The sequence below is a fragment of the Mauremys reevesii genome, linkage group 1 (genome assembly GCF_016161935.1).
Source record: "Mauremys reevesii isolate NIE-2019 linkage group 1, ASM1616193v1, whole genome shotgun sequence".
Classification (NCBI taxonomy): Eukaryota; Metazoa; Chordata; order Testudines; family Geoemydidae; genus Mauremys; species Mauremys reevesii.
The window spans coordinates 274890708-274915187 of record NC_052623.1 but is presented as its reverse complement, the minus strand read 5'-3'; the positions used below and the strand labels follow the sequence as shown (position 1 = coordinate 274915187).

Here is a 24480-nt window from a genome sequence, read left to right as displayed (position 1 = left end):
TAAATTAGCTTAGAGCTAAAAACTTCTGTGTATTACTTAACATGGTATATTCAGATACTGTTCATACCCAGTTTTCAAACCTGTGTAGGAAACAGATTAGGCAGACGCCAAATTTCCCCTTGTTTTTAGATTAGGTTTCTGTGGGATTATTTTGGAATTACCTCTTTGACAATAAAGTCAAATCCATATGAATGTTATTTTATTGAGGGCTTAGTTCTTCAGAAGACAGTTGTTAAAAACAGTAGACCTGATTCTCCTCTCACACTGGTTTTACCCTGGTGTGGTGTCATTGGGTGAAATCCTGGCTCCACTGAAGACAATGACAAAACTCCCATTGACTTCTGTGGGGCCAGGATTTCACCCATTGACTTCAGTGGAGTTATTCATTATTACCATTGGTGGAAGTGAGCAAAGAATCAGTATTTTTAGTAACTTGTATCATTTTTGGCTTGAGATCCCTGTTGTTGCAAGGAGGATATAGTCAAAGAATAGTGTTCTGTTATGTTCTCTGTCAAGAGTAGCAGTTTATCACTGTACTGAAATGCAACATTCCATTTGTTTTTCAGGTACAGAGACTATCGAGACCCTCCTCATTCCCCGGTGCCCTATGGCTACACATTGCAATTCTGGCATGTCTTAGCAGCACGGTTGGCTTTTATTATTGTATTTGAGGTCAGTTTTCATATAAGGGGCTAGATGATATAATTAATAATTAAGTAATCAATTTGCAAACACCTAGAAGATAATAAGTTGATAAGTAACGGTCAGCATGGATTTGTCAAGAACAAATTGTGTCACACCACCCTAATGACTTTCTTTGACAGGGTAACAAGCCTTGTGGATGAGGGGAAGTAGTAGATGGGGCATTTCTTGACTGTAGTAAGGTTTAGAGTGACCAGACAGCAAGTGTGAAAAATCGGGACAGGGGGTGGAGGGTAATAGGAGCCTATATAAGAAAAAGACCCAAAAATTGGGACTGTCCCTATAAAATCGGGACATCTGGTCACCCTAGTAAGGTTTTTGATATTGTCTCGCATGACCTCCTCATAAACAAACTAGGGAAATACAATCTAGATGGAGCCACTATAAGGTGGGTGCATAACTGGTTGGAAAACCATTCCCAGAGAGTAGCTATCAGTGGTTCACAGTCAAGCTGGAAGGGCATATGGAATGGGGTGAGGGTCCCTGCAGGGATCAGTTCTGGATCCGTTACTGTTCAATATCTTTATCAATGACTTATATAATGGCAAAGAAAGTATAAATTATAAAGTTTGCAGATGATACCAAGCTAGAGGGGGTTGCAAGTGCTTTGGAGGATAAAATTAAAATTCAAAATGATCTGGAGAAATGATCTGAAGTAATGGTCTGGATGAAATTCAATAAGGACAAGTGCAAAGTACTCCAGCCCTGGATCACCCATGGAGTCGGCACCTATGGTAGATACTAAAGGGAAAGAAAGAACAATTATCATAAAAGATTTAGCTAAGAGAGAAATAATTAAGGGAAGCTTTGTCATTGAGTTTGGAGATGGAGATCAGTGTAAATAACTACCTCAACTACAACATGCCACCCTGGACCTAGAGTTAATGTAGACCAGTTTAAGGTGTGGCTACTTTGCATTTGGACTTAGCTCAAACACAAGAGAAGATAGATACTGGGAAGTATCTCTTAAAAGAAAAGTTACTTATCTTGCAGACAAACAAAAATGGAAAGCGATGTGCCAAGGCTAAAGGATCATCGTCCCTCAGATGTAGCAAAACACACCAATTTAGATATTGCATCTTTCTGCTCCTGATGAGAGAATTCATAAGAAAAGTTGCTACAGCTTCTATTCTGTAACGCTCAAAGTAAATAGCCCAAATTGGAGTGAAAAATATTCTTTTTCATCTCCAGTTTGTCTGCTTGAGACGGAAGAGGACTATTTCCACAGATTGTTCACCAAACTTCATAGAAGAAACTCCAAAAAACATCTTTGATTAAACAAAATGCAAAAGAAGAGAAGAGCAGAACAACTCTCCTCAACCCCACCAATCTTTATTCTAATATGCCTAAATCATTAGGGACAAAATGATTGATAAATGCACCGGGTATTTAACAGGGACATTTTAGGTCGATTGCAGTGCGGTTTTAAATTAGAGGTACAGAACATTCGAAAGCAGCATTGTTTTCCAGGAATAATGACTTGGGTCTGAAATCCCTGGGAGTTTTTCCAGAGTAAAAAAAAGAGTAGACCTTTTGTCCCTTTTCCTGCAGCGTGTTCCACTAGCATTAACCCCCTACCTCCAGACAGAGTCCACCTGATTTCAGGGCACAGACTCCAGATTCTGAACTAACAGATCACACAGCAGAATTGGGGCCTTAATTTGTATACTGAACTTTGCAACAGTGGATTGTTGCGCCAAATCAAGCAGTGGTGTAGTGCTTGCTCAGGCGTCGGCCTCCACTGACTTCGGCTGGAGTTCTGCTTGAAGAGGGACTGCAGGATTTGGCTCCTTAATATTTCAATCTGTAATAAAAGTTTGAGTTCTAGATCAACATCTTTTTGTTACTTAGGAGATTTTACTCCCCTTTGAAAAATGAATCAAACTGGAAACTGTAGTAAAAAGATTAATACTTTTTCATCCATTTTCAATCCTTTTGTTTTCACAGCACCTTGTCTTTTGCATAAAGCACCTGATTTCGTATTTAATCCCAGATCTTCCGAAAGATCTGAGGGATCGGATGAGGAGAGAAAAGTACCTGATTCAGGAAATGATGTACGAAGCAGAACTAGAACGTCTTCAGAAAGAACGAAAGGAGAGGAAGAAAAATGGAAAATCTCATCACAATGAATGGCCGTGACTGGGTGAGGGAGAAATTATTTAAATTGAGCCATTAATTCTAGTTAGTTATTCAGTAACCCAGATGTATTTATACTGGGTTGGGAATAGAGTGGATGAGAACAACTTAAAACTATATTACATGCAGTTAGCATGCATGTGCCCCTATTCAAAATGCAGACATCAGACTCAAGTCTCTCCACTGGACCCCAGACAGCTTCCAAGGCCAGTTTAAGGTCTTGTTCCTAACCTTTAAAGCAATTCATGGATCCAAGCCCCAGCCACATTAAAGACCCAGTTTCAATCTATGAACTGCCACAACAGTTAGACTCCTCTGGGACAATACAGATCACAAAACCCCGGACAAAGCACATGAGAGCTGGGGACAAAGCCTTCTGAGTCAAGGGGGTCTAGCTATGGATCATAATTCCAGAGATTAGGCAAATCCAGAGTCTGATCATCTTCAGGAAGTGCTGCAAAGTCTTCCTCTTCAAAAAAAGACTTTTCACCAAAGCAAGCATGACACAACATTGACATCCCCATTGGCCCTATAAACCCCAACCAACAAAAATAAAAGAGAAAATTAATAACATCTAAAAAATTAAAACCAAAAATCCTACACCAAGCAAAGATTTTACCCCAAAAAGGGAGGAGTGGCAGGGACTCCAGGAAATGTACATTTCTATGGCACCTTCTGTCCAAGCATCTTAAAGTGCTTTACAAGTGTTAATGAATTGAGTCTCCCACTACTGCTGTGTGGTTGCCAAGCAAAGTTGTGCCTGTTTTACAGGCATGGGAAGATGAAAAGCCCATTGGAGGAGTTGGCTGCACAGCCCTTTTAAAGAATAGGCAGGTGCCCAATTATGGATTTAGGGGTTTAGCATTAGGTGTATTTGAAAATCTTATCTGGAATAGTGGCCTGATTTTCAGAGGTGCTGAGCAACTGCAGCTCCCACTGAGGTACATATAGGACAAGCCTTAGGTGACTCGCCTAAAGTCACATACAGGACATTTGTGGCAGAACTATAACCCAGATTTGTTTGTAGTGCATTAGCACCTAGGGGCCTCCGGCACGGATTAGGGAATACTGTACACAACCATCACAAACAGATGGTCCATGTCCCACAGAGCTGACCGTCAAACAATAAAATGACAGCTGGATACAATTACTAGGTGGGGAGCGCACATGCATCCAACAGCTCCTGACTCCGAGTCTTGTTCTTTATTCATGAGACCATCCCTCCAAAACTGTGGTAAGAGGTTTAAAAGGTACATTAAAATATGAAATGACATTAAATCCTACATACAGAGTAATAAGGTGATAATTCTGGACAAGTAATGGAAATAGAATTGGTCACTACAAACATCAGCCAATAACTGATCTGACTAAAAGGACTCTGGGATAAACAATTTTCTTTTGCAAAGTGTTCAGCTTTCCACTGTTAAACATTCCAAAAGTCACTCACCTAAATTTCATGAAATCTTAGGAACCAGCAACTGAATAAGTGTCAGATGGTGTGATACAAATCAGAACATGCTGGCTGGATGTTGTTAAAAGTAAGCAGGGTCTCACGCCTAAGTAATAACACTGAAATGCCTGCAGAATATAGAAGGGTACCATCAGTATAAACATGATCCGGGGCACTTAGCAGCCCAATCTATATGAATAAAAAAGGACACACAGATCAAAGTGAACATAGACCTGGTGGGATTCCCTTAGAATCAAAATAGGAATGTGAGTCAAACAATTTGCTTTAACACTTTTATGAGTAAATAGAGCTCCACTACTTTAACCAAGTCAGTGAAGATGGCTGCACAGACATATCCCTTCTCAGGAGCTTTAATAGTCATGGCCCTGGCTGATGTTTGTAGTGACCAATTCTATTTCAGGAAACTACACCCCCTGGCCACGTTCACCTGTGTCTGTTCAGGACTCCTGCACCCTATTTCTTAGCTGACCAGCTCATTTTTTCCAGTCTTGGCATCACATAATATCAGACAGCATGGTTCTGGAGATAATCACCACTGGTTATGTGATAGAGTTCCGGTCCCTTCCCCTCACCAACCCTCTTCCCTATCACTCTTCAGGATCCTTCTCCCCATACTGGAGTCTATCTGGGAGCCACAGAAGTGGTACCTCTTCAGCAAAGAGGGGGAAATATTTCTGCATTCTCAAGAAGAAAGGAGGCTGGAGGCTACTAGACCTCAGACAGCTGAATGTCTTGTGGCAAAATACCTGCCCCTCTGTTTGTTAGCTCAGTCCTTCCCAGCCTCAGAGACACAGGCTAGCAAAAAGAAAAAACCCCCTTCCTCTCTCACGGGGCTTGGGCTTCTCAGCCCAGCAGCCAGCCTGTTTCTCTCTCTCTTCTTCTTCTCCCCCCTGCCCTCCTCCCCTCAGCCTCTCTCAGCTCAGCTCCCTCTCTGCTCTCCCTGCTGGCTGCTGCCTCTCCTCTCCTCCCCCTCCCTCCCCCTCCTTGTCAGGGAGGGGTTTAAAGGGTCTCTCTCAGGGGGGGGGGGCCAGCTGAACTGATTAGTTGCCCCCCCCCCCCCCCCCAGCTGAACCTTATTTTGCTGGCTAAGCCTTCCGGGCTAATCGTTACCCCTCTCCAGGTAGCTAATTGGCCTGAATTTGCCACAGTCTTTATCTGACACCTGAGGTTCAGAATGATCACCCTGGCCTCTAACATCCCCTCAATGCACAAGGATGACTAATTCACCACTCTTTATTTAAAATATGTTTATTTCCACAGTGACATCCACCCTGCACACAGGAGATTCACCATAGACCTACACCACTACCAATACACAAGTGCTCCCTTTCAGTCACTTGATGGCATGAAGAGTGTTCATGAAAATGCTGTCGCAGTGGCAGCTCACCTCTGTCATCAGCACTCATCAGTACTTCCCTACCTCAACAACTGGTTGCTCACGAGAAACTCACATCAAGAAGTACAGACGATAACCCTGTCCCTGCTCAGACTCCTCCACTCTGTACGGTTCTAAGTAAATGTGGAAAAGTCCATTTTAGTTTCTGCACAGATAATAGCCTAAGGTCGCCCCAATCAAGTCTATCTTAGGATAGATTCCAAGCTACGAATGATCTCACCTCTCAGCGTCATCTGAGTCCCCAGTTGGCAGTTCAAGCCTGTCTCATCCTCCCAGGTCACATGGCCTCATGTGGCTATATGACACCCTTCATGAGACTTAGCCTTTGATATTTACAGGCATTGTTACAGACAGCTCACATGCCAAGCAAGCACAGTGTGGACAAACTGCTCTTGCTCCTCCACAGAATTCTGGCTTGTCTCCCTGTTCTTCCAACAGGAGAGAGAGCATACATGGGGTTCCCTTCATCCCTCCTCCACCCACAAAATGACTGATTGCAGATGCCTCCGTCCTAAGGTGGGGAGCCCGTCTGGATGAACCTGTGGCACATGGTACCTGAACCCACTAAGAATCCCAGTTGCACATAAATCTTCTGGAATGTCATGTAGTACAGGAAGCCTGCAAGCAATTTTTTACCATTCATTTGGATCTTGCGCGTTCAAGTCATGTTTGATAACCTAAGAACAATTTACTATATTAATAAACAGGGGAGGCAAAGTCCATCCCTCTTTGCATCAAAGCTGTCAATCTCTGGAACTGGTGCATTTGCTAACAGTTCACCCGCTCAGCAGTGCACCTTCCAGGGTGCACACCACATTAGCAAACAGCCTTAGCAGACACTTCTCCAGAGCCCACAAGTGAGATCTACGCAACTCAGTGGTATAGAGCATATTCCAACAGTGGGGACTCCCATCCTGGGATCTCTTTGTGTCTAAAGAGAACAGAGCAGTTCAAGGCCACAGCTCCAGAGGAGACATAGTTTTACTTCAATGGTTGGGACAGCTGTGATGCTTCCCAGGGGTACCCAGGGTTGTGATGCATCTCACCAGCATCTGTCCTTAATAAGAGGGAGTTTTGTCTGTACCTGCTGTGGATCAGGACCTGGAAACCACCAGCCTCTGCCTTCCAGGACTCTGCAGGCCTTGTTCTCTCTGTGCAAGTTAGCGATAAGCACATGGCAACCCCGAGTCTTCCGAATGTCCCTCTGGAGTGCTCAGCCTCTGCTCCACAGAACTCTCAGATGCGTTATTCCCAAAGAAATAGTACACACTAACTGACAAGATTCAACTCACGATCACCATTTTATAGATCCGTCTAAATTTTTTGTGTTAAGTATAGTGAAAACAAGACTCAGTGCATTATCAAAGAGCAAAGTTTCAAGAGAGAGAGTGAGAATATTGGAAACAAATGATTACATATAAAACAAAATCATAACATGCTTTCTAGAGATTAACTATCAAAGCATTCCCCTATCTCCTACAAGGTAGCTTAGTCCAAGTTTTTTCCCCAGTGTTTTCAAACAGTTTAGTTGAGACCCCCTTCTCATAAGATCAAGCCCACTGGCAGTTTGTCCCCACAAGATTGAAGGAATCTCTAGGGGTTCATCTCTACCATAGATGTAGTTTCAAAAGTTCATTGTCTCCCCCAAAACAAGCTCACACTGCTGTTCTTGTTTTTCCCTCCGGACCCTGTAATCTATTGATTGGCATTTTACTCAGACTGTAAATGGGCATCCATTGTGAATGATGCAATACTCAATTTGCATATGGCCAGCCAGAGTGAGATAAGCATCTCTTCCCCACTGCTTGCCAAAAGTATGTGGATTACCTTTGAGAGACCTGTCTTCACTCACAGACTTAGAGAATATAATTTTAGTGTATATACATAACTCTTCACATACAAACAGTACACACATCTTGCTATGATGATCAGTGTGACACAGACTTTCATTAGAGACCTTACATGACTTTTTTGGTGACCCCATGGGAACCCTGTGCCCACTGCCAGTTGGCATCAAGAAATCCTTGGGTCGCAAGAGCTGATGTACTCATTTGTGCCGATCCTTCTCTTGCCTCGAGTTCTGAGGAAGCTATCGATGATCTTGATTGCTCCCTGGTGGCCAAGGCAGTTCTGGGTCTTGGGCAGTTGCTAGCTGGCCTCATGCCTGTTTGACAAAAATCAAACACCCCAACTCAGCACCCCTTTGCCTGATAGCATGGTATTTGCATGGATAACAGACCTAGGAAAGTCATACTTGGAGGCAGTACAATCCACTCTTAGCAGTAGTAGGAAAGATTCCATGAGGAAACACTATACAGCAAAATGGAAAAGATTTCTGACCTGGCACCAGAATCACCGGATACCCTCAAAGGGTGTCAAGATCCCTACTCTTCTGGACTCTTTCAAAATTTATCAGGACTATCTCTCGGCTCCTTGCAGATGCACTTGGCAGCTATTAGCACCTTTCACCCTCTGGTGGACAGGCATTCAGTCTTCAGCCATCCTACTACACTACCTTTTCTGAAGGGACTTGTCAGAACCTTTCCTCCAGTAATAAAACCTACCCAATTTGGGATCTCAGCCTGGTCCTATCAACTTTAATGAAGGCTCCGTTCTCACCCTTAGCCTCATGTTCCTTCATTCACCTGTCTACAAAGGTGGTTTTTCTTGTTGCTATTGCCTTAGCCAGAAGAGTAGGTGAGCTGGGAGCTCTTATGGGTGACCCACCTTACATGGTCTTCCACAAGGACAAAGCTTTGCTGAGGTTACACCACAAATTCATCCCAAAAGTAATCTCAGAATTTAATCTAAACCAGGTCATCCACGTACCTGTCTTCTATTCGAAGCAACATGCCACCAGCGAGGAGGACAGGAAACTACAATCGTCTGGATGTCAGTAGAGTCTTGGCATTCTTCATGCAGAGGACAAAACCCTTCAGGAATTTTCCTAAACTGTTTGTCTCCTTTGCCAAATGTCTGAGAGGGGAAGCAATCTCCTCCCAGAGACTTTCCAAATGGATTTCAAGCTGCATCCTGCTTTGTTACAAGTTAACAGCAGCTCCTCCCACACAAGATGAGGGGCCCACTCGCCCAGAGCACACTGGCAGCTTCACTTTGAGATGTCCCTCTTCTAGAGAGCAGTGCAGCGGCGTCGTACACACTTTTGCAAAACATTATTGCCTGGTACAAGATTCTGCCAAACACATCCTTTGGCAGAGCTGTCCTCCAATCGGTGGCACAGCAGGGCTCCTCACAGCCTCCTCCTCAATGAATACTGCTTGTGAATCACCTAGACTGGAAACACATAGGAACCGTCACTCAAAGAAAGGAAGGTTACCACAGTAAGTGGCTTTCTTTGCAATATGTGGTCCCTATCTGTATTCCGCTACCTGCCCTCCTTCCCCTCTGCTGCAGAGCCTTATCCTAGGGCTATTCCCGAGTAAAAGGTAAGCAGATAAGCGGTTGGTCCATGCCACCACTTATGCCATCAGTTTTTTTAGAGGGCGAGGAAGAGAAGGGTGCCAGGTGCAGACTGATGGCCACTGCTATCGCGAATCTTCCAGGCACATGGAACGCATGCGCACCTCAAGTGGATTACAGATAGAGACCACACATCTTGAAGAACTCCATTACTATACGAGTAAGTAACCTTTCTTTATGCAATGTAATGCGCCAGAAGAGAGACACATGTTGGATGGCTATGGGTTTCCCAATCACCACTGCAGGGTGTATGTGACTTACACAGCAATGGAAAACGCTGCCTACTCAGTCGCTAATGCACGTGCAAAGCATATTAAGACCAAGTTCATATAAACAAGTAGATTAAATAGACTGAGATTAGTTTGTTTGCAAAAACTGTGTAAGCTACTTTAAAATCACAGGTGAGAGACTTTCAGAAAGTGTTTGCTAAATAGTAAAATCAGATGCAAGTCACACCTAAATCACTGTTTGATATATGTGTTTTAAGCTATGCAAACCTCCTCCAGTGAGATATCGCTCTGACAATTTAGATCGGAGACATTCACTGGTGCAAGTATGGCGGTATGGTCCAGTCTGCCATACCAGTAAGATATTTATAGCTGGTACTCTGTATCAGAAAGACACAGGAGGAGCAGAACAGGCAGCTCCTCCAGCACAGCTCTACCACCCCCCAGCACCACCCCCAGCCCTTTCATGCATCTGTGTCTCCTGTCTGTGGTCTGCACAGCAACCCCACTGGAGGACAGGGCTAGGGGCAGGGCTGGAGGTGGTACCAGAGGAGCTGCTGGCGTGGGGCCACTTGGTGGCCCCACGTTCTTCTCCTTTCGCCACTGCGGTTCCAGAGAGCCCTGTGGTTCAGAAGTCTCTGGCACAGCGGGCGGAGAACAAAGTGCCCCCCCACACACACCCCACACCCCAAGATAACATGTGATGGATCATGGGAAGGAGACAGGGAGAGTGCAGGGGCCCTGTGCTGGGGGCAGTGGGGAGGAGTCATTTGGGAGGTCACGTGCCTTCCGTTTACCTGGTGCCCCCGCTTTGTATCCCTCCCATGAGTGCAGTGTACAAGTAAGAAATTAATTCTACTTGCACCACTGGAGACATTCCTAACTTTGAATTGAGCCATATTATAACAATCTGATTTTCACTCTTGAGGAACCTCAGCAGTTTAACATGACAAAACAAATAAAGTGAAGCAAAGATACAATCAGCTGCTGATTGCTTCTGAGACCAGTTTTCAACACAGCTATGTTTTGTTGATATTCCAGTACTCTAAATTGCTAGAAGTTGTCTTGGGTATTGCTGAAAAAGAGAACATAAGCTAGCACTGGAAGCTGCCAAAATTGGCTCACCTTGAGCCTGATCTTGCAAGAGCCTGAGGTCCTCCAGAAAGGTGCTGAGCACCCTCTAATTCCATTGATTTCCACTCAGCACCTCACAGGATTGAACCTTGCCATTCTGCACAACAGAGTTCAACCTTTGTCTTTCACTGTTATACAGCCGTTCAAACAGAAAATGGTATGTGTGGGTGGGTGGAGGGAAGTTAATAAAAAAGACAAATGTATAACAAAAAGCTTTCTAATGACAACCTGAATTGTCCTGTTTTCTAGGTAGCAAATGCAGACCTGTACTGTGTTTCTGATCTGGTATTGTTTTTGTTTATGGCTCCAGATGATGGACTTGTGCTTTGTTGACTTATCCCAGCTCTGCAAGAGCACTACCTTGAAGAGAATGAAAAAATGCAACCTCAATGCATGCCACAGACATTTTACATAGCAAGCAGGACAGCACATTTCAGAGGATTTACTGTGAAATCATTTTGCAATCCAGCATATGATTGATATCCATAGACCACTCTCAACAGAGCTAGCATGTATTTTATGGGGAAATGTACTCAAGTTTTTAAAACCAAGGAAAAATTGTATACTGGGACTGTTTTTTCAGCCTGTTTGGTACGTTTTTTGCATTCTGTCCCATGCGCGTTTTACAGAACTTAGAATAATACATGTAAATTAAAAACCAGGACACTCTGACAAAAAAACGCCCCGTATTACAATACCATCTATTTTCAAGCCACCAAATAAGACAACTGAAACCCTGTTTACAAATGAGTTCTTTTTTTATTTCAGATCTTTGTGCTGGGATTTATGTTATATACCATATATATAATATATATATATATAAAGTATATAGATTGTTTATTTGTAAATAGCAAAAACAAAAACAACCAACCCTATGGAGAAGAATGTCAAATTTTCGCACCTATAAAATCGTCATCAACATAAAGCCATGTTTAACGCTTGTATAATGTGATGCAATAACTTTAAAATAAATTATGCATATGAAATCTTTGTTGTTGAGCTTTTGTAAGTCATTTTATGTTTATCTGATTTTGAGCAGGGGGACAAATCTGAGGAGAAATACAAATGAAAGTCCAAAATGACCAAGGACCTATCTTAACACTTTCTCTCCAAATCCATTGTGTATTTGTTTACTCTGATGAATTAAGTTTCTTCTTGTGCTTCGTATAGAAGGGCTCCATCTCATGAAGTGCTGAGTGTCATCTGGAAAGCATTGAGCTCTCTCCATTCCCATGGATTTCATAGAAGTTGAGGGCGGTTCAGCACCTTGTTCCCAAACCAGCCCAGATGAAGGAGTGGATGAGGGGTTTTTCATGCAGTCGTTACTAAGACAAAATTCCATGGCTGCAGGTACCCCTAGCAGAGAGCAAGACAAGATTCTGGAGAAAAATTGGCCTCAGAAGTCACAACTTTATTTAATGGACCAGTCAGTTAAAACAAGAAGGACAAAAAAAGCAAGGGGAACCGCAGTCACTCCATTGGCCAGGAGCAAATCCTTGAACCTAACTCATAAGGAGTGAGGTGACCCCATAGTCTCATCCTCTACAGAGTCCCAGGAGTGTTTGTCCATGAGCATCTAATGCCAAGGCCTCTGTCCCAGACTAGGAGACTGCAAATCACCTCAAAGACACGGTTAGACTCTCTATCAGCCAACCCATTCTATAAAGATTCTCCCAAACTAGTTACATGAGAAGTGAAATGAACAGGTGTCCCCTGCTCACATAAATTAGCCATCCTGCTACAGAAAATAGCAGGTCAGTGTAATATATGATATATATGTTAATATATACCAGGACAGCATTTCAGTGACAAGGGCAGATGAAGGCAGGCTCATGCGTACATTGCCCAGCAATGTTCATCGGGGTTAATGCAGGGGAATTATGATTCTGTATCGTGTTTAGTGCTCACTTTACCAAACAAATGAAAAAGAAATGGGAGACCAGCAGTACTGGGAGAGATAGCCTCCTACAACAAGGAAACAGCGGGTTGGCGGGCACCCAGTTGAACTTGAGCATCCAACCAGCACTGAGAGTAAGTTTTCAAAGAGCAAGCAACATTCCACTCTGAAAATTACCCTTATTGTCTGAATAGCCAGAACTGGGCTCCCAAATCCTCTGCTGCACACTGAAAGGAGCCCCCTGACCTCCAGGTGAAAAGATATTTTGCACTTTGGCTCCAGGTATCTGCTCACCCTATTTTAGCTCTCGCTCCACCACTGATAGGTTCTCACAGTGAAACAGCAGCAGAGCAAGAAGTGGCTTTGTTTTGCTGCCTTCCCAAACAGATGCCCGCTGTTTCCCTTCGTGTGTGAAGTGTTCAAATGTAGCCTCTGTCTTGCTGATTGTCACATCATCTCCTCCTGACTCAGTGGCCCAAAAGTTGGGCAGGAGGAGGTTCATGTTGCCCTTCATGTCATTCAGATGTCTTACTTCATGGCATAGGCAGAGTTAAAGCTCAATAAATGACTTCAGATAATGTTTCAGGCCACAGGTTTAGTGCCTTAGGCTGTTTTAATAAATTACTTTGTCACAATATTTAAGGGAAAATATGTGACACTGCATTTACTTTTTACATACAGTATTATGGAAAACCTTTTTATTTGGTTTGATTAAATATGGCTTGATGAAAAAAGGACATAGGATCACAGTCAAAGGTGATCCTAGCCAGTTTGATCACGTATCAGATAAAATGCACATAGTACTCAAAATAAGAGCAAAATACAATGAAATACAAACAGACGCTATTTCATAATAATCAACTGCTCGCCTGAGAAACACATTCAAATATGAGCTTATCATTATAGCAAACTTTCTATACAGTAGGCACAGTACCATGCGGCAATACAGTCAGTGGATAGAGTACAGCAGACTTTGTTTCTGTTCCCAGTCCTACCACTGATTTGTTACATGACTTTGGACAAATCACTTAACTTCAGCATGCGTCGGGTCTCTCACTAAAATGGGAATCCTGCTACTTACCCTCCTTGATCTCTGTGAGTCAGAAGTACCATTGAAGTTCTAATTGTTATGATTTATTACCTCGGCACTGCTTTTAAATTGAGATGCGGTGTTTCTTTTTTGGACACACCAGAAGCAGAAGAGCTACCTTCTTGCATCATCAGCTTCTCAAGCCTTTTCTGCTGTACATGTGTAGAATACATTGACGGCAAATAGTAATGACAAAAGGCCAGGTTCAACTGATGCAAACCAGCATAGCTTCACCGGAACTATGCTGACTTAGACCAGCTGAGGAGCTGGCCCGATTTCTCACCAGTTTTGTGTCAGCCTTCACTGGACTATTTCAGTAAGTATTTTAGGTAAGTTCCAGTAAATATTTTCCTTCAGTTTACTCCACAGACACGTTTGTAGGCTATACCGAGAGGACTGGCTGCAAACACTTATTTCCCAAAATTATGCTAGACACTGAAGAGTATTTTTAAAATTAATCTATAATACAAATGCTTTAGGTGTAAACAGCTGAATGGCTAAAAACACTGGGAGACAGATTCAGACCAATCATTTTACCCAGTGGTTTGGCAGCTTACAGCGATTATCAGCTATCTTTGAAATCTCCTACTATATAAGCCAGGGGCAGGCAAACTTTGTGGCCTGAGGGGCGGATCGGGTTTTGAAAATTAGAGGAGGGGGTTGTGGCCTGGCCCCCACCCCCTATCCACCCCCCGGGACCTCTGCCCCCATCCACCCCCCCCCACACTCCCTGTCCCCTGACTGCCCCCGGAACCCCTGCCCCTGACTGCCCCCCACCCCCCATCCTATCCCCCCACCTTCCTGACTGCCCCCCCTGGACCCCTGCCCCCATTCAACCTCCCTGCCCTCTGACCGCCCCGATCCCCATCCACACTCCTGCCCCCCCGACCACCACCCCAAACTCCCCTGCCCTCTATCCAACCCCCCTGCTCCCAACTCCCTTACTGCGCTGCCTGGAGCACCAGTGGCTGGCAGTGCTACAGCCACGCTGCCCGGCTGGAGCCAGCCATGCCGTTGCCACCACGCAGCACAGAGCACTGGGTCAGGCCGGGCTCTGCAGCTGTGCTGCCCCAGGAGCTCGCAGCCCCACCGCCCAAAGCACTGTGAGCTGAGCATGCAGGAGGGGGAACAGTGAGGGAGGGGCCGGGGGCTAGCCTCCCGGGCCAGGAGCTCTTGAGCCAGGCAGCAGGGCCGGCTTTATGAATGGCGGGGCCCAATTCAAACACCCGGTGGCAATCCAGGGCTTCAGCGGCACTTGGGTGGCACCGAAGGACCCCCAGCCACCGAAATGCCGCCGAAGCCCCAGAGGAGACCCACCACTGAAGACCCGGAGCGGACACCCTTCCCCCCTGTCCACCACTGAAATGCCGCCAAAGACCTGGAGCGGACCCCGTCTCCCCCTCCCCCCCCCGCCACTGGATGAGTTTAAAAAAGAAATTAAAAAGACGCCTAAGGCGTGGGGCCCAATACCAGGGAATTGGGGGAATTGGCTTAAAGCCAGCCCTGCCAGGCAGGAGGGTCCTGCAGGCTGGATGTGGCCTGTGGGCCGTAGTTTGCCCACTTCTGATATAATCTAACCCCTTCTGAGGATAAAGAGGTAGAAAGTAGAGCTGGGCAAAGAATAAATGGGTGGGTTTTGTTGTTTATTGGAAATTCTGAAAAAATTAGTTAAGGGACAAATTACAACTGAAAATTTTGCCAAATTGAAAAGTCATAAAATTTTTGTTTCTGGTCAAACAAAAAATTTAGTTTCAACAAAATCTACGTTTCATTTTTGACCAGATTTTTCAATACATTTAAAGGAAACTTTGAAGCTAAAAGGCATTGGAACTGAAAAATCAAAACACTTCATTTCAAAATGTTGAAACAAACCATGTTGGGTTTTTGGATTTTATTTTTCAACCAAAAGAATACGCCAAAAAAATCAACATGAATTCACAAAACATTCCCATGTCACCAAATTTATCTTTTTTCACCAGAAAGAGTTTTGGTCAGAAAATATGGCCCAGCTCTAGTACAGAATTCGCTTGTTCCATGAATACCGAGCCAAAAATGATTTTATCCACAAAACTTTCAGTTTGGTTGCATTTCCATTGAAAATAGATGTTAATGAAAAAAAATGGCACTTAGCGCAACCGATCAGCCATGGCCCAGTGTTCCTACCAGAAGAGGTTCGATGAGGAGTGTGGAGGCTGCAGTAGTGGCTGCAAAGCAGCTCTGCTGCTGCTTCACAGCCTGGTGAGGGGGGGGCCCTTCCTCCCTCCCAGCTCCCAAAGAAACTCAACTAGTGCATAGCCTAGCTCAGGGGTCGGCAACCTATGGCACGCGTGCCAAAGACGGCACGCGAGCCGATTTTTAATGGCACGCTGCTGCCTGCCGGGACTCCAGCGTGCCATTAAAAATCCTGCCCAGCCAGGCCCACTCTCCTCTGCCCTCCACTCCCCCCATGGGGGCAGGGAGCAGAAGCATAGGCGTGCACACGGGGTGGGCCAATGGCCCTGCTCTCTCGGTGCGGCAAGCCGCGGGGTCCGCGCTCCCGGGACGGAGCGCCTGGCCAAGCGCAGCAAGGTGCCGGCCCCTCCCCTGGAGCCCTGCTACCGCGTGTGCAGCGCTCTGGGGGTTGGGGCTGCGCGCTCCCGGCAGGCAGCATATCTGGCTGTGTGGAGCCTCATGGTAAGGGGTCCGGGGGGGGGGGGGGTGTATCCGGGGTGGGAGCAGTCAGGGGACAGAAGGCAGGGTGAGTTGGATGGGGTTGGGATCCCGGTTGGGGTGGGGTGGATGGGGTGGTTAGGGGCTGGGGAGTCTCTGGAGGAGGCAGTCAGGGAGCAGGGGTTGGATGGGGCATGGGAGTCCCGGGGCTGTCAGGGGCGGGAGTGGATAGGGGTCAGGGTAGTCAGGGGACATGGAGCAAGGAGGGTCCTGGGGGCAGTTAGGGTGGGGGGGGTCTCTGGAGGGGGTGGTCAGGGGACAAAGAGCTGGGGAGGGTGGATGAGTCAGGAGTTCTGGGGGTCCTGTCAGGAGGCAGGGGGGCAGTTGGATAGGCATGGGAGTCCCAGGGGTCTGGCTGGGGGCAGGGGTGTGGATAAGGGTCGGGGCAGTCAGGGGACAGGTAGGGGGTAGGGTCCTAGGGCGGTAGTCAGGGGACAAGGAGCAGGGAGGCTTAGATAGGGGGTGGCATCCTGGGGGGCAGTTAGGGGCACGGGTCCCAGGAGGGGGTAGTCAGGGGCCAAGGAACCGGGGGGTTGGGAGTTCTGAGGGGGGACGTCACCCAGCCCTGACCCCCGACCCCCCCCCACACACACAGCCCTCTGCCCTGAGCCCCGCACACCCCCCAGGCTCCTGCCCTGAGCCCTGTACCTCCCTCATAAACACCCACCCCTCTGCTTGACCTCTTCACCCCCCTGCCACAACCCCAGCCCTGACTCTGGCACCCCCACACATACCCAGCCCCCCTCCGCCCTGACACCTGCATCCCTCTCACATGCCCCCAGCCCTCTGCCCTGACTCTCGCACCCCCCCACACAACCCATGCACCCCCCCGAGCACCAAACGGGAGCCCCTGCACCCCCACCCCTCCCCACATTCCCACCTGCACCCCTCACCTCAAATGGGAGTTGCCCAGGTAAGTGCCCCACACCCAAACCTCCTGCCCCAACCCTGAGCCCCCTCCCTCATTCTAGCTCCTGGCCAGACCCTTCACCCCCAGCCCTGTGCTCAGTGCACTCTCACCCTCAGCTCAGTGCAGAGAGAGGAAAAGAATGGGCCAGAACCAGGGAGAAGGTAGGTACCCACTGTATGTGGGCAGGGCCGGGGATCCCAGACCGGCAGCGGGCTGAGCGGATCCGGCAGCCGGGATCCCGGCTGGCAGGAGCCAGCGGATGGAACCCCTGAGCAGCAGTGGGCTGAGTGGCTCAGTCCACTGCTGGACTGGAGTCCCGGCCACCGGCCCCGCACAGCCTGCTGCCGGTCTGGGGTTCTGGCTGCCGGACCCTTGCCAGCCGGGGTCCCAGCCGCAGGCCCTGCTCAGCCTGCCGCCAGCCTAGGTGAAAAGAACCCCAGACCAGCAGCAGGCTGAGCAGGCCAGTGGTGCAAGATCAACATTTTAATTTAATTTTAAATGAAGCTTCTTAAACATTTTGAAAACCTTGTTTATTTTACAATATAACACCGGTTTATTTATATAATATATAGACTTAAAGAGAGAGACCTTCTAAAAAACATTAAAAATGTATTACCGGCACGTGAAACCTTAAATTAGAGTGAATAAATGAAGACTCGGCACACCACTTCTGAAAGGTTGCCGACCCCTGGCCTAGCTGGTCAGACTGAGAAGGAAAGGGAGGGTAAGCATGTTACCAACCGATTCACTGTTGAATTCCTTGCTCAGAACATAGTCAGATACCACCATGAGGGATGACTTTATAAATACTTAAATAGAAGGAGCCCAGAGTCAGCACTTCTGTAAAGAAACATTATACTAGATAATCCCGCCTTCATTATAAAAACACAACCTCCTTGTCACACTGCAAGAGTGTAAAATATTGACCTTGCCACAGAAACAGTATGGAATTGATCAGGAAAGAAAAATAGCTATGTCTATGAAAACTAGATGCTCTTTTTAAAAATAAAATAAATAATGCTGAAAATTATCTGAGGTTGAATGTAAATATTTTTTATAGGAGTCCAAACCAATACTGAATGACAATTTCACATAGAAACGTCGGCTTTAGTCCGCCCTATAAAGGTCCCCTATAAGAGGCAGAGGCCTGATTCTGTTTTCACTTTCAGCAGTGTAAATTAGGAGCAGCTCCACAGCAGTCATTGGAATTATTCTGGGGAGAGAAGGATCCATCTTGATATCTTAGAACTGAATCTGTCATTCAGTCGATTGTCATTCAGTGTCGTTCAGTGGATTGTCACTGAACTGAATGTGTCATTCAGTGGATTGAGAAAAGCAGTTGTTTACCAAGCCAGCGCTTGGCTAGACAACTATGCACATGATAAATAAATACCAAGCCAATATCATTTGTTTCTTGCTGTGCTCAATGGGTGTAATCATTGGAGGTAACACAAAACATTCTCCACATTTGAGGATGCTTAAAGTTCGCTTGCTCTTAGTTCACGTTCACTTCTGTCACAGGCACAGATGCATGCCTTTTGGAAGGTCTCCCAAAATAAGCAGAGTTGTATGTTATGAAGAAGTACCCACTACCCACCTTTTCTTTGGGCCAATATGCTCTGATTCCTTTCTTGGAATCAGTCTTAATGGCAAGGTCATTCCAATGTGGTGATGGATTTTTAGTAGGGATTACTGCACGTAACCCCAGGTAGGGTGGGTAACTAACTCTTCACAGGAATGCTGGCAATGTCTTTAACACTGTCCTCTTAAGTCATACATGGGCACCATTGACTTTTTCTTTATTTTCTGTGATGTTCATTTCAATGTGGTTGAAAACAGGATTGTCGGTTCCTTCATCTGCCATGGTGAAAGGTTTCCAGTTCAAAACTTCCACTTTTTCATTCTGAAAAAAAGGTCACATTGTGAGGCATGGAATCACACACACACCCACGCATGTGCGCTCATGCCCATACATATACACATGCACTGTTGCTGTTGTCTACTTCTGGATCCGTCCTCTATACTAACTCTCACTTCCTGATGTCCTGGCTGCACAGGTGACATATACACAGGACTCATTACAGTGAGGCACCAAAACATAGCTCACACAATGAACATTAAATATTTTCAAAGGAAGTGGGGAAGAGCGAGGCCCAGGGAAGGCACAAAGGGAGCAAGAAAGGGGAATGGAAACATATCATATTTCTGACTTATTCCAAGGGAGAACAAGATTAAATAAATAGATTTGTTTTAATAGGTAGGGCCTAATTCTGAGTTGGTGAGGTTTTCAAACCTGGCCAGTTAGAAGCCTAAGTCCCATTGACTTTGAATGGGACTTAGGTGGGTTTGAAGATACTGCCCATTTACACTATGGCCCCTTTACATTATACTGACAGCACGAAGGGGCCTTACAGCAGATGTAAATTTCTCATTTAAATGTACAGGAGATCAAGAGTCACTACATTTTTTTAAAAACTACAGTTTCAACATTTTCAATTCATTTAAAAAAAAACCAAACAAATCCTTAATTCTGAGCAAGAAGAGTTTCCAATCAAGCTTTTCAAATAAGAAGTAAAAGTTAAAAAGCAACCAGAGTTGCTATTCAAACACAGAGCCGGCACCATTTTTTTCAACATTGATTTAAAAGTTGTGGGCATGGTCAGTTAGACTTTTGCATGGAGAAAATACACTAACCAGCTATGCTTGGACAGCGCAATACTGGGATGGGTTTGTTTCTGGGTTGTGAGAGTGAAAAAGGAGAGCCTGATTCTCCTCTGAGGGCCCAATCCATCCAATGCTCATTGTAGTCAATGGGAGTCTTTCCGTTGACTTCATGTTGCTCTGGACTAGGCCTATAGTGAATCAGGAGTAACGCCACTGAAGTCAAGAGAGTTTTACTGGTGGGAATAGGGGGAAGACTCAAGCCTGTAGTTGAGGATTTTAACTAGTAGGACAGAGCAGGCTGATACATGTAGACAGGAGAGAAAGCATAAACTGATATACACTGTAACAGCTGGAATTTCTCTAGCTATATGAGGAGGATGTGTGGGTTTAATCACATACTTTGCTATTGTCATTCAAAATGTATCTAACTCTTGTTCCTGGCCTCAGAAGAATAGCTCCTGCATTCTTGTGTACCAACATGTCATCCCTACCATGAGCTATTGTTCTCCTAATCCCGGTGCCTACCCGCATTTCATCAGTGAAAATCAGTATTTACTGGCATCCCTGCTTCAGAGACTGCATCTTCCTTACATCTAACTACACCTAAACAGAAATCTCCATTTGCCTAGACTGGCTCAGCCAAAATGGAAGGCGCCCACATATTTTGCCTCAATAATTAGACATTCATTAATAGTAATTATTTCACTCATGCTCCATCCAGCTTTTGCGCTATGTAATAAGCCAGTTGTATCTGATCCAAGTATGATGGCCATCTAATCTGTGAGCATCAGCGTTCACATGCACTTGCACATTTGGTTCATGGCATTATGGCCTCATCTGGTGTAAAGCAGTGGAGCTCCATTGCAGTCAGGGGGGCAATGCTGATTTACACCAGCTGAGGGTCTGGTTCAGTTTCTATGAGGACAAATAACATGTAATGTATTAAAAAAACCTACCTCTACTGTATATCATTAGTAACACAAGAGGTTTTCATAAGGGGAAGAGGCTGAAAATTGGATCATCTAAGACAGATGTTCTCTACGTGGCACACCACACTACCCAATGGCTGCCTTAGCCATTCTTTCTAACTGAGTGCACTGAAAACACAGACCTTACAGGTGACCTGCAGTTAAAAAAATTTTTTTTAATCTAAATGCTAAAATCCACATGGTGAGCCTGCTTCTCCCACAGGTGAGCAGCTACTCTCAGTGAGATGCCTCATGGGCGTGAGTGAAGCTCAGACTGGATAAAGGCTCCAGGCCAACGCCTCAGCTTGTGGCAATTGTTGTAGTTCCACTCAAGTCAATGGAGTTATGACAATTTAATGCCGCTGAGGATCTGGCCCTCCATGTTTAAGGGATGTATTTTAGAATGCTGCTCCCTGGCTGCTGAAACTTTTCCTGGTTTATTTTAACACAAGGGGATGGACCACTACAGCCTTGCCAAAGGCAGCAGCCAACAAGCTATATTTTTCCTTTAAAACCTGTTGGCTCTTTAATAATCTAACTATATTTTTGAGAGGTTTATCTCCAATCTACTTAATACTTTTTTTCTTCCATTTTTTTCCTTTTCTTTTTTGAATGGAGGTGTCAGGGGCGGCTCTAGCCATTTTGCCGCCCCAAGCACAGCGGCACGCCGCGGGGGGGGGGGCGCTCTGCTGGTCACCGGTCCCGTGGCTCCAGTGGACCTCCCGCAGACGTGCCTGTGGAGGGTCCGCTGGTCCCACGGCTCCGGTGGACCACCCGCAGGCGTCCCTGCGGATGCTCCACTAAAGCCGTGGGACCAGCGGACCCTCCACAGGCACGCCTGCGGGAGGTCCACCAGAGCCGCCTGCCACCCTCCCGGCGACCGGCAGAGCACCCCGCGCGGCATGCCGCCCCAAGCACGCTGGGGCCTGGAGCCGCCCCTGGGAGGTGTGTGTAATGTGGATCCACAGGCTGGGAAATTTTCCCCCTCAAACTGTAGCTGTAGCCATAAATAGCTGCTTTGTCTATTCCAGCTGCCTAATCCTGATACACCATGTGCACAGCTGCTGCTTTAAATGAAGTAGTTACATCAGAAAGCACCAGTGTCTCCTACAGTATAAGCCATTCATATGGGGTGAGGGGGAGAGAAGAAAAAAAATGTAGTCCCCTGCGGAAGCTCTTGCTTCTGATTCCTACTCTGTCACATTATTAGAGTGTGCATTGCCTCTTAAGGTGTGTTTATTCTATTGTCTGCCCTTGTGTGACACAGAGCCAGAAAGGATTACACAGCTAGCAGGCTAACTGACCCAGATTCAACCTTTAGAGAGATATAGATAGATGATGGTTGTGGTTTTTGTGTATTTACATATATATTGTTAACCTCTAACAATGTAACCAAACAGTTCCTGTTTATCCTGTATTCTGTTAGCGAGATCAAAAGAAGATATTAACATTTCAATGAATTGTATATGTAGTAATATTGCTGTCTGAATTTCTCTTTGAAGTTTGTGATAAATCACATGTAATGGCTGGAGATAGGCAATTGCCTTATGTTAATCCATGTAGCTAATTACCAGTGATGTTTAGGAAATAGGAGGTTTCTTCAAAGACACTATGGTTCACCCAAGGACTATGCTGACAAGAGGCTTCCCCAGGAACATTATAAAGGTCTCTTGGGACCTGATCCTTTCATCTCAAATCTGCTTATGCTTCATCAGGGGAAGCTTGAGCCACAAGATTGATGTTTCCAGTTCCAGTCTGGATCATCCTGATATTGAACATTGGACTCAGGGATGAAAGTAACTTAATGGACTTACCGGTAGGCCGGAGTCCTGAGCAGGGGGCATGGCCTCAACCGGAAGAAGCATGGCCTCAACCAGAAGAGGCAGGGCCTTTAAATACCCAGGCCCTTTAAATCAAGATTTAAAGGCCCAGGGGCTCCAGCTGCAGCTGGGAGCCCTGGGGCCTTTAAATCACCCACGGAGCTACCAGCTGCAGAGGCAGCTGGGAGCCCCAGGGCTTCAGGGAAATTTAAATGGCCCGGGGCTCTGGCCACCACTACCTCAGCAGAGCTCTGGGCCATTTAAATCACCGACAGAGCCCTGCCACCGCTACCCCAGGGCTCTGGCAGTGGGGCTCAGGCAGCACTTTAAAGGGCCCAGGGCATCCCGCAGCGGCTGGAGCCTCTGGCCCTTTAAATCACCAGCCTGGGGAAGCCGGTCCGGTCCGGCACGACATACTGGCTCTTGTCGGTACACCAGACTGGACCAGACTGGCTTACTTTCACCTCTGATTGGACTGAACCTATGGACTAATCCTGAAAGAACTCTTTGAAACTCCAAAGCTCCCCAGCTCTACTATGAAACTGACCTAAGTTTGTGTCTGTATGTATAATGATCTTTTAACCAATACTCTCTTTTTTAATAAATTATACTTTAGTTAATAAGAATTGGCTGTGTGTATTTGGGTAGGATCTAAAATATTCATTAACCTGGTGGGTAACGTGTCTGATCCTTTGCGATTGTAAAACTTTTTTATACGATGAACAAGATTTTCAGTAATCCTCATCATATTTGATGTGGCTGTCTGGGTGGAAGCCCAAGACTGGGTTGCTTTAAGGGAACTGTGTTGTTGGCTTCTGGGTAACCAGTAAGGTATTGTAGAAGCTGTTTTGTTGCTGGCTTGGTGAATCTAAATATTAGAATAACCACCAGTTTTGGGGATTGTGTGCCCCATTTTTTGCAGTTCGTCCTAACTGAGCAATGTCAGTGTGGCCCCTCTGGGACTCCAGTCACATTTTGTATGTTTGGAGTGACCAATACTGAATTGTACAGAGGAAGAAACTGAAAGGACAGGATCTGGATCGAAGAGTGGAGGAACACTGAAACTTTTTCTTTAGAAAATGTAACACCCCCAATCTGGTGTATTTGTATCTGTTACCCAGGAGGACAGATTGCCTGAAGGAGGCAAATTAGAATCATGCACATAGCTTTACTTACTGTCTTGGGTTTAGAAAATGAGAAGCTGGACAGTAAATCCTCCTTGGTCAGCAAGAATTTACGATCTATGTTCTGCTTTATTCCTCCTGCAAAATACCCACAGTGTTAAATTCTTTATCAATTGTTTTTAACAAGGTAAGCCTAGTCAACTGATAAGGGTACATCAGACTCCAGCTACCTGCTGTGTCCAGCCTTCCCACACACTTTGTCTTAAAGGACTGTTGTTATGATGTGAACAGGGCCAGTCCTAGACCAAATGGCGCCCTAGGTGAGGAGCATCTTTGGCGCCCTCTCCCCTCCATTTATTAAACTTTTGAATGCCTTATTTTTATTGAATTTATAGCCCATTTCATGACTTTGATGAACAATTTGCATGCGTGATTTATCCCTGTCACAGAAGATGATACATTTGCACTCTAGGATCTGTAAATCTGTATTTATTCATGCCGTATATAAGCAAGTCTGGAAGGTTCCACAAGATTTTACAAAGGTCCAGAACATTCTAGAAGGTTAGTGAAAAATGAATCCACGTATGGAACACCTGAAACATTTTACTTCAAACATTCTATTTTCCCTTTTGGTTACTAACAATACAAACAGCACCCTGAGTCCAGCACCACCCAAGCCCAGTACCCCAGGCAGTCGCCTGAGTCACCTGCCCCTAAATCCAGCCCTGGATGTGAATCATTGAGGAGGAAGT

The 24480-nt window shown here is 45.7% G+C and overlaps 2 protein-coding genes across 4 annotated transcripts in view; one reads left to right on the top strand and one right to left on the bottom strand.

The window, feature by feature from the left end:
• ANO4 (anoctamin 4) overlaps positions 1-11337 on the top strand; it is a 320505-nt gene extending 309168 nt beyond the window's left edge. For all 3 annotated transcript variants that reach the window (XM_039519449.1, XM_039519450.1, XM_039519451.1), the window contains 3 exons: positions 567-672; positions 2650-2845; positions 10857-11337. In XM_039519449.1, coding sequence (XP_039375383.1) covers positions 567-672; positions 2650-2841 — 298 coding nt within the window. In that variant the 3' untranslated portion in view covers positions 2842-2845; positions 10857-11337. The remainder of the gene's footprint in view (positions 1-566; positions 673-2649; positions 2846-10856) is intronic.
• A 6852-nt stretch (positions 11338-18189) lies between these two features.
• Positions 18190-24480, bottom strand: part of SLC5A8 (solute carrier family 5 member 8) — a 31548-nt gene continuing 25257 nt past the window's right edge. The window contains exons 14-15 of the mRNA XM_039520790.1: positions 23781-23866; positions 18190-19055 (exon numbers count right to left, since the gene is read on the bottom strand). Of these exons, the coding sequence (XP_039376724.1) occupies positions 18924-19055; positions 23781-23866 (218 nt within the window). The 3' untranslated portion in view covers positions 18190-18923. The remainder of the gene's footprint in view (positions 19056-23780; positions 23867-24480) is intronic.